The 14,603-nt window shown below is 35.2% G+C and overlaps 1 protein-coding gene across 2 annotated transcripts; it reads left to right on the forward strand.

The window, feature by feature from the left end:
* Nucleotides 1–1,408: 1,408 nt before the first annotated feature.
* Nucleotides 1,409–14,503, forward strand: LOC144201633 (neuropilin and tolloid-like protein 1). Of its 2 annotated transcripts, XM_077724374.1 has the most exons (11): nucleotides 1,409–1,642; nucleotides 1,721–1,859; nucleotides 2,051–2,116; nucleotides 3,757–3,891; nucleotides 3,954–4,202; nucleotides 9,336–9,377; nucleotides 9,582–9,709; nucleotides 10,237–10,465; nucleotides 12,096–12,209; nucleotides 12,290–12,434; nucleotides 12,748–14,503. In XM_077724374.1, exons 2-11 carry the CDS (start codon nucleotides 1,835–1,837, stop codon nucleotides 13,283–13,285), a joined length of 1,671 nt encoding a protein of 556 aa, XP_077580500.1. In that variant the 5' UTR covers nucleotides 1,409–1,642; nucleotides 1,721–1,834; the 3' UTR covers nucleotides 13,286–14,503. The 2 variants fall into 2 exon arrangements, with proteins under 2 accessions (XP_077580500.1, XP_077580499.1); XM_077724373.1 differs by having other exon boundaries at nucleotides 1,409–1,859.
* The last annotated feature ends 100 nt before the right edge of the window (nucleotides 14,504–14,603 follow it).

Genomic DNA, 14,603 nt, shown 5'->3' on the forward strand with positions numbered 1-14,603 from the left:
GATCAATTCCCAATTTTCCACAGATGTTGATGGACTGTATTCTACAATCCAATGAGATGTCCAACCAAAGTAGGCAGTTTATGCTTTTCACATTGCATGCAACCCCATCTATAGGCTCCTGTTGAGTCACTTGAATTGTCACAGTGTATAGTGCTGGCTGTAAGAGACCACCGCTCATTTGCCACTTATATGCCAAGTTTGCCCTTAGCAACGCTCATCACATTGGGCCACTCCCTCCGCAACTAGTTTGGCCCTCAGCCCAGCGCCCGTGACCACCCGAGACGCACACATACGCAATGACAGTGTACAGTGTTATGTTTTACTCATAGGTGGATTCAGAGTCATACAAAGTTGACACTAAAATGTAACATAAGTCTATTACAAACCCACTGTCACACACTGTTACATAACAATATTCATAAAAATAACAATAATACGTAAACCTAAAGAAAAAAATGATGGCATGTTTAAGGAGAATCGGTCAAATAAATACATAAAACAAAGAATGTATGAATAAATATTTTAGGCCCATAAAAAAGCTTACATCTAAAAATTTAACAATTTTATATAATTTCCTCAAAGATAACCAAGAATGAATTTTTGATCAACTTGAACTTGATCTGTTAAGTAATACTAGTTCACTGGTACTTTGGCACCATCTTTAGGACAATCTTATGAGCTGTTTTGCATTGCAATGACTGTAGCACAGAATTTTCAAATTTATTTTCCTGTTTAATTCTCTGGGGTCTTACAGCCAGGATTAATATGATGTTTTGAATTAATTTATCCCACTCTCCCTACTTTTTTAAAGATGAAATTTCATTTGAGACAGTTTGTGATTGGTTTTAGTCATTGGAATTTTACACATTGCAGCAAGTTCATGTCCATTCTTATTTCTAAGGAATGGAAAAACCAACAGACATACATATACAGAGACAGACAGACAGACAGTGAGACAGACAGACGGACAGACAGACAAACAAACAAACAGGCAAACAGACAAGCAGACAAGCAGACAAGCAGACAAGCAGACAAACAGACAAAAAGACAAACAGACATACAGACATACAGACAGACAAACAGACAAACAGACAAACAGACAAACAGACAAACAGACAGACAGGCAGACAGGCAGACAGGCAGACAGACAGACAGACAGACATGCAGGCATAGAGACAGACAGACAGACATGCAGGCATAGAGACAGACAGACAGAGAGACTAACAGAAAGACAGGCACAGAAAGAGACAGACAGACATGCAGGTATAGAGACAGACAGACAGAGAGACAAACAGAGACAGGCACAGAAAGACAGACAGACAGATAGACAGACAGACAAATATACAGCAGGACAGACAGACAGGTAGATAAGTAGACACGTAGATAGATAGACAGAATGATGTAGCCAGGGAGACAGATAGACAGGCAGGCAGGGAGACAAGCAGACAGACTGAAAGACTGACAGATGGACAGATAGACAGGTAGACGGGCAGACAGGCAAACAGGCAGACAGCCAGATAGATACTAGACTGATACATAGTAGATGACAACAGCCATTTTCCTTGACCAGTGTTTCTGGTTCTTTCACTGACTGTTTCCTAAGAGGATTTATGAAATAACGGTAAAGGAAAAACATAGGAAGGTTAGTAATTGCCATGGATTTAATCCTTGAGCTGTGGGAGCAAGGATCAGAGTGATTGGCGAGCTATTCTGTTGTCAGATTTTACCCATTTGGAGAACAATTTACTGCATGTGCAGAAGACTTGGTTTCAGGAGAAGATGGGACAGTTAAAGGATTTACTACTCACAACAGTTTAAAGTCCACGGGAAAGAAATGTTCCAAGTTTTGGTGTACTTGGGTGAGTGTATTAGATTAAATTATATTACATTTGATTCATCCTTTAGATGGATTATTGATGACATGATTAACATATTTTTTTCTAAAACTGTTTTAAATTGAATGTTATTCTTTCCTTCTTTTTCAAAATCATATTTTACTCATGGCAAACTTTTTGGCATATTTTTCACTAAGTCCTCTGTTTTTCATCAGTTTTTGCTACACAATTTATCTGTGCTGATTTGTCTGGCGCTACGACCACCAAAACAAAAACTCAAGGTATGTCTTTTCGGAAGTTGATCTATTTAATTTCATTTCTTAATAAACAAATTAATACTAATTGTATATTTTAGTGAAGGATTATTGGTGAAGTTTTGTTCGCTTCTACCTTACTTTTGAGAAATGGTTATTCTGCAATTCTACTGTTATGAGTAATTAATTTTCAATTTGTTTTCTCCCACATTTTTTTATTAATCTTACATATAATCAGAAATGTATTCAAATATTTCAAAAGGGTTAAGTTTTAAACTTACTTTATGTGGGACTGACCTCACCAATTATTACACACATGATCTCTTTCATAATTTTACTAGTTGTGAAGTGCATGCAGTCCAGTATATTATTAAATCATTTCCTGAGATATGATGGTCCACAAATTAGTTAGTTAAATTTAATAGTCACAGGTGACTGTTGTTTTCTTGACACCTCTATCAATATAAATAATAATTGAACTTGGGTTATGTGTTGTCATATATGAGTTGTGTTAGTTCACCTGAATATTGTTGAATGTAGCATGAAATGTCAACAAAAAAACAGTAATACTTTTAATCATTCCTTGAGATACGAGCTTAATGCATCCTGGGACCGAGCTCTTATGTCGATTTACTCATATCTCAAATTAACATTTCCCATAGAAATGAACTAAGTACAAATTAATTAGTTCCCACCCTCTGAAAAAAAACAGACCAGAAAAAGGGATATTACAATGGATTTTTTTAGTGGTTCTAATTCACCATCTACTAACAGAGTAATAAATAACTAGTGGTTATGATGTTTAGGTGATGCGATGTTTCCATCGTGGCGGAGTGCTAACAAGTCTGAATATGTCAGTTAAGGGGTCTTGCCTGGGATGGCGAACCAGTGGAGAAGCACTATACAATTTCGTCATACGCAGCTGAGGGTATGATGACTACTAGGCTTTTTGTCAAGTCAATGATGACGACAATGCCTATGTCTGATTTTTTTAATACTAAAATGAGACATTATTCAGTACAATGCGGAGAGAGAGAGCGAGAGAGAGATTGAGAGGGAGAGAGAGAGAGAGAGAGAGAGAGAGAAAGAGAAAGATAGAGACTTGATGGATGCCCTCATACCATAACGTAAACTTTAAATTTTACTTAAACTTACTTAGATTCGTATACACACACTTAAAAAGTTTTTATCTTACAAAGAGGTTAATGTATTCCACTGCGGCTCTCGTGGTGAACGTCCTGCTTCTCCATACTTATTGGCGAATCAGCTTGGTCACGCATACACTACTAATGTTTTTCGATTATTTCGTGCTTAATATCGATTGTCATCATACGCATTATCTTCGCACTACCCTTCATTGCACCGGCTTGCTTTGGACACATGGCTTTTCCCTTAATTCTGCACTGAAAAAAACAGAAAAAAATGTAACGCTATGCCCAGTGCTCGTAGATATCTTTGCACAAGGAACATGCGCTGAAATCACAAGCAGCCTCTCACATCTTGGCCACCTGGCTATCTCGTATGCTCGCATCTCAAAATTTGTCTCGTATCTCAGGGCAAATATTTGCTTGGAATTTTACTCATATCTTATATGTCACGGTGTTACTGTAATTGAAATACTGATGTTGAAGTTGTTGGTAGCTAACACTGCATGTCATTGTTGCTAGTGACCAACAATTCAGGTGTGACACCTTTTGGACAGTGTGGGGCCTGGGTGAAAGAGCCCGATGGGGGCTATTTTACGTCACCCAACTACCCACAGAAATACCCACCAGAGAGGGAATGTGTTTACATTATAGAAGGTGAAGCTTCATACATAAATTCTTCATTTTTTTCCTTTACTAAAGCGTTTCTTCTCTCCCAGCTTCCCCTCGCCAGTGCATCGACTTATTTTTTGACGAAAAGTATTCCATTGAGCCTTCTTGGGAGTGCAAGTTTGATCACATCGAGGTCCGCGATGGGCCCTTTGTCTTCTCACCCATCATTGGACGCTACTGTGGGCAAGAAAGTCCTATGTATGTTCGGTCCAGTGGGAGGTATTTGTACATTAAGTTTGTGGCTGATGGAGAGTTGGAAGCGATCGGGTTCGCAGCCCGGTACAACTTCACACAAGGTGAGTACTTTGCTTAACAGGCTTTGATATTCACTTGGACCTTATTGAATCTTCCATCGCTCAGAATATTCAAAGAACGTATGGATGTTCAATTTTTCATCCATAAGTAGAAAAAGCTTTAAAAATGAACCGATATGTCTTTATAAAGGTAACATAGTAAGCATATTCGACCGGGGGCGGTCGATCAGGTTTTTTTATTTTATTTTTGTGACTATTTTCATCGTATGCTTTTTTTTTGTTTGAAAATCGCGCAGAATTACGTAGACAAATATTTTTGGAACTATTTTTTGTAAATCTGCAATACTAAAAATATATTTTTGTACTCCCGTGATTGAGTAAGATTCCAAATTCCAAATTCCTAAAAAGAACCATAAACCACTAAAAATGAACCAATTGAAGGAACCATTCATGAATTTTACGACTCAGACGGGGCGCAGACACTTACAGAATCCTACCAATGTAAGAGTTCTGTTGATCGTCGATGTCATACCGTAGTGACGCAGGTGGGGGTGCGGACAATCTCGCGACATTCGTCATCTAGTGATGTTATCTAGTGACCAGCCAATCATGAATTTTACGACGCGCAGACGGGCGCAGACACTTACAGAATTCTGCCTATCGACGACCTCCGGTCGAATAATCACATATCACAGTTAGTTCTGCAGTATAATTCTTAAATGACCACAGCCGTTCCCTCATCTGCTCCCAATAGTCCAAACACATCGCTTATGACGGAATCTACAGTTGAGCAAGTCATTGTTGCATTAAAGCATTAAAAGTTGATTAATTCAACATCACGTTACTCTGCCTAAATCCTGCAATTATAAGCACACTGCATAAAATGGTTCTAGAAGAATATCATCTTTCCCACAATTTCATAAAACCATATTAATTTGAAATATGACTTTTAAAAATAAGTAATAAAATAAAATCAGGATTTTTTGTGTGTAATTTCAAAAGTGAAAATTTAGGCAATATCTATTAAGATCATTTATGGAACACTAATTCAAATCTTTAAATCCGAAGTGATTCAATGCTAGTTTCAATATTATACAACTCTAAGCACTTAATTCTCTTTGTTGGCATTAAATCAGCAGTCAATTAACTTTCTGTGACTTTGACACAGAAGGTTGTTACGATGTAATCTGTCATCCTTTCTTTAATAATATCGCACAGCCCCCTCCTGCATACACATGTGACTTCCTGCATTTCTACATTTTCAGTCTCTTACCATTTTGTAATAGAGTTTCAGCAACTCTCCATACTATGAAACCATAAAGAGCCCTTCTTGTTTTATTGTTAGCTACATGCTTCAAAAATGCAGATGATAAAGGCCTAGGAAATACACACACGCAAGTACACACAGTTAATGAAAGCTTGTCTTCAGGGGAATACAGCTTGTCAGCACTGAGCCAAAGCAACAGCTTAAGCTGGACTCACGATGAGGCTTTATTAACAGAAGATTTTATAGGCCACCAACAATGATGACAGTCAAGGATTAATCTGGCTCCTTCTGTTTGTCTAACCTTATTTTAGTAGAAAATAACCTCTACCTTATTATTGTTAATGTAGATTTTCTATTTTATATTTTTTCATTTACATTAAAACCTTCAAGATTACAGCTCAAAATGCATTACAGTGAATGGGTAACCACCTAATATATTTCTCCTTACTGGAAAGGATATTTTCTTTCCTATTTCACATTTGTCATTTCATCTTTTTTCTGTGACCATTTTTGTTCTATGCTCTGACTTTATATCAATCCACACTATTTTACTTTTTTCTCCTCATAAGTCCTTTTGAGTTTTTTAGATATGGAAAATGATAACTATCACTGTCTTTAAAATCCAAACATGTTTAATGTGCCAACATCAGTGGTTGGTGTGCTCCTGTTGTGGTTCTTTGTATTGGGGAAAAAATCGGGATTTTTTTTAATTGCTTATTGCCAGACATGATGAGCAAGAGACATAGAAGTCGCCCCGCGTATAAGCCGCACCCTTAAAATTGCCTTTAAATCGTTCAAATTTACAATTTCTCGCATATATGCCGTCCCCTGATTCACATTTTCATCTCCATTTTCATGGTTTTAATAGGGAGTACATATGTGCTATTTTGAAGGGAAAATCTTCGAAAAATAATTGCACGTGGTATTTTTGAGATACTGAATGAATCAAAACCACACAATTAGGGCCAATATCTTAAGGAAATTAATAATTCATCCAGTAATGGTTGTTTTATTACAGTCAAACAGAAAATAACAAAACAAATAGTAAATGTTAATTGACCGATATCTACTGGTGAAAAAGAGTATAGCAATGCTGTAAGTCTTGCTCATTGATGAATTTACCAAGGAGACACCACGTGAGAATTCGAACCCCTCCACAATTAATTATGCGCCATAATAAATTACTTGTACTCATTCCATTAATTAGGTTTACAACTGATTTTGGACACAGTTTTTGGTTGTTTTTTTTAAAGTCATTTTTCCCAACTGTAGCTTTTTCTTTATTTAATTCCTTTGCCTTGTCTCAAGTTTTCTGTGAATGATTTGCAACCAGTCCAAGATATATATGCTGAACCCAGTTTCTCAACCAAAAGTCAAGTACAATATATTCCAATGACCTACCGACCTGGCAAGCAATAGATACTAAATGAATTAATCTCTTGAGTTGCAGTAGATACATTAAGAAGCAATGTTTGATTTTTTTTCTCCAATGGACTGGCCACCAATTTAGCATGTGCCTCGCCTGGTGCCCATAGTTAGCTGGGCTAGGCTCGAGCACCCCTGTGACACTTGTAAGGATAAGTGGTTTGGAAAATAAATGACTTATTGTTAACTGGTCAAATTTTAGTAAAATGATTCTGAACAGAAAGTGCACAGTGGCATAGATTCAATTGATTCCCCCTCCAAAAACCCCAAATAACACACAGGGGTGTAATGCTGAAGGTATTTTGAGGCTCTCAAGCATTTACATATTTAGGGGGAAGTTTAGTGTTTAAACTTTATAGTTTATGTCCCAACGCGAGAAATGGATTGTTGTCTCTAGAACAAACACACAAATGCCAAGTTCCGTAGAGAGGAATGAATGTGAATAATCTGTCCAAGCCTTAAGTAGAAACGGGTAAGAAACATGAGAGGATTAATAAGAACTAAGTTGGTAAATCAGGATTTATAATCCACCTAGCAAGTAGATTCATCAGCACAAAGGTTTGGGATGTAATATCCAGCCATGCGTTGTAAGGATTTCAGGGAACCTTAAATGAGGGCATCCTGAAGGAATACCAATTTAACGTTTACACTTGGTTGTATAAATCTGACTGGTTTTTCAATTTTTGTTTTAAATATGTTATATATACTGTATGTTTGGGAGGATGAGTTCTTTTCATGTACAGCAAAGACTTTGTCAACCTAAACTAGATCACTTCATCTCCATAACATAATATATGCAGCTTATATTTGATTGAATTTCAGAATGTAACATCAAAATTGGTGTAGTATTAAGTTTTGATCATGTTACATTCTTTATTTGCTATGGGATTTACACAGGATTTACGGTCAGGAAGTAGTACAGAAACCAGTGTCATTCTAATTATGACTTTATCCATTTGGTACTTGAATGATATGGGGACACCTTGTGATATATATATATATATATATATATATATATATATATATATATATATATATATATATATATATATATATATATATATATATATATATATATATATATATATATATATATATATATATATATATATATATATATATATATATATATATATATATATATATATATATATATATATATATATATATATATATATATATATATATATATATATATATATATATATATATATATATATATATATATATATATATATATATATATATATATATATATATATATATATATATATATATATATATATATATATATATATATATATATATATATATATATATATATATATATATATATATATATATATATATATATATATATATATATATATATATATATATATATATATATATATATATATATATATATATATATATATATATATATATATATATATATATATATATATATATATATATATATATATATATATATATATATATATATATATATATATATATATATATATATATATATATATATATATATATATATATATATATATATATGGATATATATATATATATCCATATATATATATATACATATATATATATATATATATATATATATATATATATATATATATATATATATATATATATATATATATATATATATATATATATATATATATATATATATATATATATATATATATATATATATATATATATATATATATATATATATATATATATATATATATATATATATATATATATATATATATATATATATATATATATATATATATATATATATATATATATATATATATATATATATATATATATATATATATATATATATATATATATATATATATATATATATATATATATATGCATTTCTACTTATACATATTGGTCTTGGTCTTGGTAATTTTATTATATAAAATCGTTGATTGTTTATTTGTGTCTGGTCTAGAAGTATCTTCATCCATTCATTCATTTTTTTGAACCGCTTATTGTCATAAGGTTCTTAGCAGTGCTGGATCCTGTCCCAGCTAACTACGGGCACTAGATGGGAGACCCCCGAATGGGTGGTCAGCCATTCACAAGGGTATGGACAACCCTTAACGCTCACACTCATTCCTAGGGGCAATTCAAAGTGGTCAACCGGCTTAGTCTGGTGTTGGAGGAAACTGGAGTACCTGGAGAAAACCCACGCAAGCCCAGGGAGAAAATGCCACGTCCACCTGTGTGGAGTTTCCATTGTCTCTATTGGGATAGGCTCCAGCAACCCCTGCGACCCTAGTGAGGATAAAGCGGTTCAGAAAATGAATGAATGAATCAAAATGTAATGGCAGAAATTAAAATAGAATACAATTTAATTTTTGAGATTCAAATCTGTCCATCATTAGCTTTGTAGCACTTCTGATTCACATAAAATTATAAAAATATTGTTCATGTTTTTAATTCATCTTCATTTATTCTTCTAGATCCTGAGTTTCAAGGTTTGGGAGAATTGCCAGCATTGCCATGTGGGTACTATTTTAATGTTGTTGCATATTTTGGGAAGAAAAAAAAATGAGAATGTAGAATTAGAAACATAAGCGTCAAATATTAAAGCACTCAAAACCAGTCAAAACCAAAAATGTCCCTTCATTTATCAGAGCTTTCAAGTCAGTGAATGTTTACAGTGACAAAATTGTTTTCACATTTAAGAAAGATACAACTCTCCACAGTTTGTGACTTTGAGCTGAGTGGTCCAGAAGGCTATGTGGAATCGCTTCAGATAACCAAGGAGAAACAGGCCCTACCGACGGAGGCAGTGGACTGCAGGTGGTATATCCGGGCCCCACCCAAAGCTAAGGTCCGTGTAATTATAACAATTTAGCAGGTTGTTCTGAACCTGGTTTCTTGATAACTGTGACCCTCTCTCTTGTGGTTAAGGGATAATGACATTGGAGGAGGTGGACGGGTCCAATAAAGTTGTTGTTTTAATTTTTCACTTTCAACTCTCAAGAAATTTGTATTTTCTTGAGTAGCTAAACATTATTGTTTGTTGTTATCGTTTTTGTGTTATCACTGAACAAAACAAAACAAAATCTCAGTTATTATTGTATTCATAGAAAAAGATTAAAAATAAGAATAATACTTTTTTTTACCTAAGTCTACAATGTCTTCCGTGTCTTGTGTCTGTCTTCTACTGCAACCAAGAAATTTCCCGATTACGGATTGAAATAAAGTTCTAACCTAACCTAAACAGAAACATATATTAATCTTCATTGAGCTCTATATATTAATATTCCTATTATTTTTGCTATTTTTTTTGCATTGCAGTAGAAAACTTGAGGATGTATCCTGATTTAGTTCAAAGTTTTATCTTCCTATTCACAGATTTACTTGCGCTTTCTGGAGTATGAGATGCACAACTCCAATGAATGCAAGCGCAACTTTGTTGCAATTTATGATGGCAACAGTTCAGTGGAGTATTTGAAGAACAAATTCTGCTCCACGGTTGCCAATGACGTCATGCTTACATCCTCTTTGGGAGTGGTAAGATTATGGGCAGATGAGGGAAGCAGGAAAAGCAAATTCAAGATCCTGTTTACAACCTTCCTTGACCGTGAGTTGACTTCATCTCTATTAGAATGTGTCTTGAAATTTTCTCTTGGCCAGGTTAAAAAAACAACAATATTTTTTCTGGCAGGTTCAAGAGTAAAACGGAGATCAGTTTTGCTTTCCACACCTAAAATTTACTCAAAAGAGCTGTCATAGCAAAATGTCTCCCACATTGTTACAACCTATTTCCAAAATACATGTTCATACATGTTATTAAAAAAATACAGCAGTTCCGTATTTCCAGAACATTCTTGATCTCAAGACCAGTTGAAACCACATTTTGAGGGTCTCAGCTCAATCCCAATGCCTAAAAGTCTTTGACTGCAACTGGCCGTGAGGGCGCACAAGGGATTTTCTGGCAATATCAGTGTCTAAACTTCTTTAATTTTATTTTGAGGATAAACACTTGGTAAAATAAAACAAATACTGCATTCTAATTTTATGTGTCCACCATTCAAGCGCGTCGCCCTCACAGCTCTGGTGTGCTGGGTTCAAAACCAGGTCACGTCCATCTGTGTAGAGTTTGCATGTTCTCCACGTGGTGCGTGGGTTTCCTCCGGGTACTCTGGTGTCCCCACCATATTGCAAAAATATGCATGGTAGGCTGATTGGACACAATAAGTTGCTTCTAGGTATGGGTTTGAGTGTTCATGTTTGTCTGTCTCCTTATGCCCTGCGATCGGCTGGCCACCGATTTAGGGTGTCGCCTGCTTCTGGCCCGGAGTCAGCTGGGAAACGCTCCAGCACCCCCCGCGACCCTAATGAGGATAAAGTGGTTCAGAAAATGAGAGTGAGAGCATTCTTGTCCCAGGTGACTTTGGGTGAAAGGCAAACTAAACCCTAAACTGGTCGCCAGTCAGTTGTGGGGCACACATAGAGACAGACAACCATTCACACTGCAGTGAATTGTGAATTGAACTCATGCAGCCAAAAGAACCACTGCACCATGGGTAGTACCATTGAATATATATATATATATATATATATATATATATATATATATATATATATATATATATATATATATATATATATATATATATATATATATATATATATATATATATATATATATATATATATATATATATATATATATATATATATATATATATATATATATATATATATATATATATATATATATATATATATATATATATATATATATATATATATATATATATATATATATATATATATATATATATATATATCAATGTGGAGCATAAGGCCACTATACATAACACAGTAAAAATATATATGACAACTAAAAATTTAGAAGCAAAGCTGCAGTTCAGTTCTCTACCACTTATGGACAATTTCTAGGTGCAACCAAGTTGTAGAGAGTATTGAGTGTCCATTTTGGTGGCTTTCCGTCTAGTTATGATGTTGCCATCAAGTTGATGGTTTGATAAAGTAATTTACTCTCCAGTGTAAATCAAACATAGATTGCTGTACCTCCAAATATATAGACTGGTCCTTAGTTGGAAAGGGGTTATGAGTTTCCAGTTGGGAGACCTGCCTCAATCGGAAAGCATTGCAATATAAAATATCTAAATGCTTTTAACTCTGTATTTCCTAGTTGTCAAAACGGACAAGTATGTCTGAGCTATATGGCGTTTTATTTCCAGCTCCATGTGAAGGAGACACGTTCTTTTGCCATAGCAACATGTGCATCAACCATACGCTGGTCTGCAATGGCATCCAGAACTGTGTTTATCCATGGGATGAGAATCCTTGCAAAGGTAAACTGAATTTATTGCTTTTTCACCAAATTTGAGGCTGAAGAAAAGATCATTATATTCTATATTGTCTGTCACACTAGAGAAACGAAAACCAAGCATTTTGGATTCTTTGGATAACACTAATATCACTATTATTGCTGTGACCTGCGGACTGGTTGTCATCCTGCTCATCATCTCTGTCATCATTCAGATCAAACAGCCTCGCAAGAAGTACATTATCCGCAGGTTAATTCATTTTGCATTTATCTTACAATAAATGTATGTTATTTTATTATTTTGAATTGGATCAAATATAACAAACTTTTTTGTGTGTATCATTTCAGAGCTCACAAGATCTTGTTAAAGTTATTCAAATTCTATCCAAACTACAGTGCAAAATTGTTGCCATTTTGCTTTTTATGAAATAATACAAAGCCATAGTTGGGAATGGAAGGAATTATTAAGATTTTTTTTGTGTGCCAATTGTTCCCGTGAGTCACTCTTTGTTGTGAATGTTACAAGAATGAAGTAAGAAAACATTTTTTCATTTTATCCACAGAGATGATTTCGATCCCGCCCTACTTCAATCAGGGCTCGAGCCTCCTCACTATGAGCTCTGCACTTTACGACATGTCCCTTCAGGTGACCTAACTGATGCCGCCATGGGTGATGAATTCGACAAGTCCCACAAGCTGCGTCGATCCTCCTCCAAATGCATCCGTGACCACCACTGTGGATCACAGCAGGGAAGTATGCACGACATTGTCCAAGGTAGTCGTGGCAACCTGAATATGAGAGAGGCCAGTATTGACCCTGATAGTGGGGCACTTGTGCCACAGCTACCCGCAGGAATAGTAAGCCAGCAGTCACCACGGTTCTCCCACCACATGACTCCAGCCGGTCAAAGGAACATCTTTGTGATGAAGCATAGCTATTCTCAAGATGAAGGTGATGGATACAGAGAAGATGATATTGACGATTTGATGATGGATGCTGGTCCAACTACTAGTAGACACCATGGACCCCACCATCAATTCCATCATGGACTTCCAGGGCTTGACCACACTGTTCACCGTACATTGTCTAATGACTTCTAATATGAAAATAAGGCAACGTAATTTATACTTTGATTTCTGCAAAAAAATCATATTGTTATGAGTCTCTTGATGGTGAGATGGAGTTGGACCCAGATGCAGGAAATCAGTTGGGACTGCGGGTGTACTAACATTAGGTTTTAATACCGATAGACACTTTACAAAGTAAAACAATCCAAACTAAAACTTAATAACACAAAGAAATAAACTGACTCGGGAAAACCACAGAGGGAAGACGCATACCAATCACACCAGGGAAGGTGAGCAGGAAAGAGATAGTTGGTAAAACTGGTTAATTTCATGGACAGGACACACAAGGGAAAACACCCAAACTACCAAACCCCAATAAAATGAGACAGATGGTTTGCTTCAATATTAAAAATGGGTATTAATAGATATTAGTGTTGTGAGTTATATTCATCTAATTTAGTTGTAATATTGTTATAACATTGAAACAAACAAAATCCATCTTAATTTATGTTACTTTTACATTCATTCATTTTCCGTACTGCTTATCCTAACACGGGTTGCGGGGGGTGCTGTAGCCCATCTGGACAACTATGGGCACTAAGCAAGGGACACCCTAAATTGGTGGTCAGCCAATCGCAGGGCACAAGGATACCGACAACCATTGATGCTCACAATGAGCCCGAGGGCAATTTAGTGTTCAACCAGCCTACTTTGCATGTTTTGGGGATCAGGAATGAAACCAGAATACCCAGAAAAAACCTACACAGTGAGGACCGACTTGGGATCGAACCCTAGACTCCAGAACTGTGTGGCCGTCACACTAACCACTCCTCCACATATGTTACTTTTTTCATGCATTCATTTTCTGTACTGTTTATCCTCATAAGGGTCATGGAGGGGTGCCATGTTACCATGCATGTTTTTGGGATGTGGGAGGAACTCGGGGTACCCGGAGAAAACCCATGCAAGTTTGGGGAGAACATGCAAACTCCAAACAGTGGGACCCCGCTTGGGATCGAAGCCTTCAACCCCAGAACTGTGATACCGTGCGCTAACCACTTGTCCAACGGGTCCCCCATTTGTTACTTAATTAAGTTAATTTTGTACATTGAAGAATCAACTTCACTTCTTTGAATTGAACTACATGTTATTATTTTAGCTCTGTGGTCCCCTCCATCATCCACATTTTTCTTTCATCAATGTTCATTATCACGCATTTCATTATAAATCAATAAATACATTCGTACATCAGCACATGTATTTTTTGTCGTTTTTTGCCAAATGGGTTGCAATGGACAGGAAAGATGTAATGTTCGTGGATAAGACTGGGTCATTTATTGAGGATGTGAAG

The sequence above is a fragment of the Stigmatopora nigra genome, chromosome 9 (genome assembly GCF_051989575.1).
Source record: "Stigmatopora nigra isolate UIUO_SnigA chromosome 9, RoL_Snig_1.1, whole genome shotgun sequence".
In the NCBI taxonomy this organism is placed as follows: Eukaryota; Metazoa; Chordata; class Actinopteri; order Syngnathiformes; family Syngnathidae; genus Stigmatopora; species Stigmatopora nigra.

Coding starts and splice junctions, on each gene's coding strand:
- LOC144201633 (XM_077724373.1), top strand. CDS start 1,835: ATGTTCCAAGTTTTGGTGTACTTGG. Junction 9,710..10,236: donor GGGCCCCACCCAAAGCTAAG/GTCCGTGTAATT, acceptor TCCTATTCACAG/ATTTACTTGCGCTTTCTGGA. Junction 10,466..12,095: donor GTTTACAACCTTCCTTGACC/GTGAGTTGACTT, acceptor TTTTATTTCCAG/CTCCATGTGAAGGAGACACG.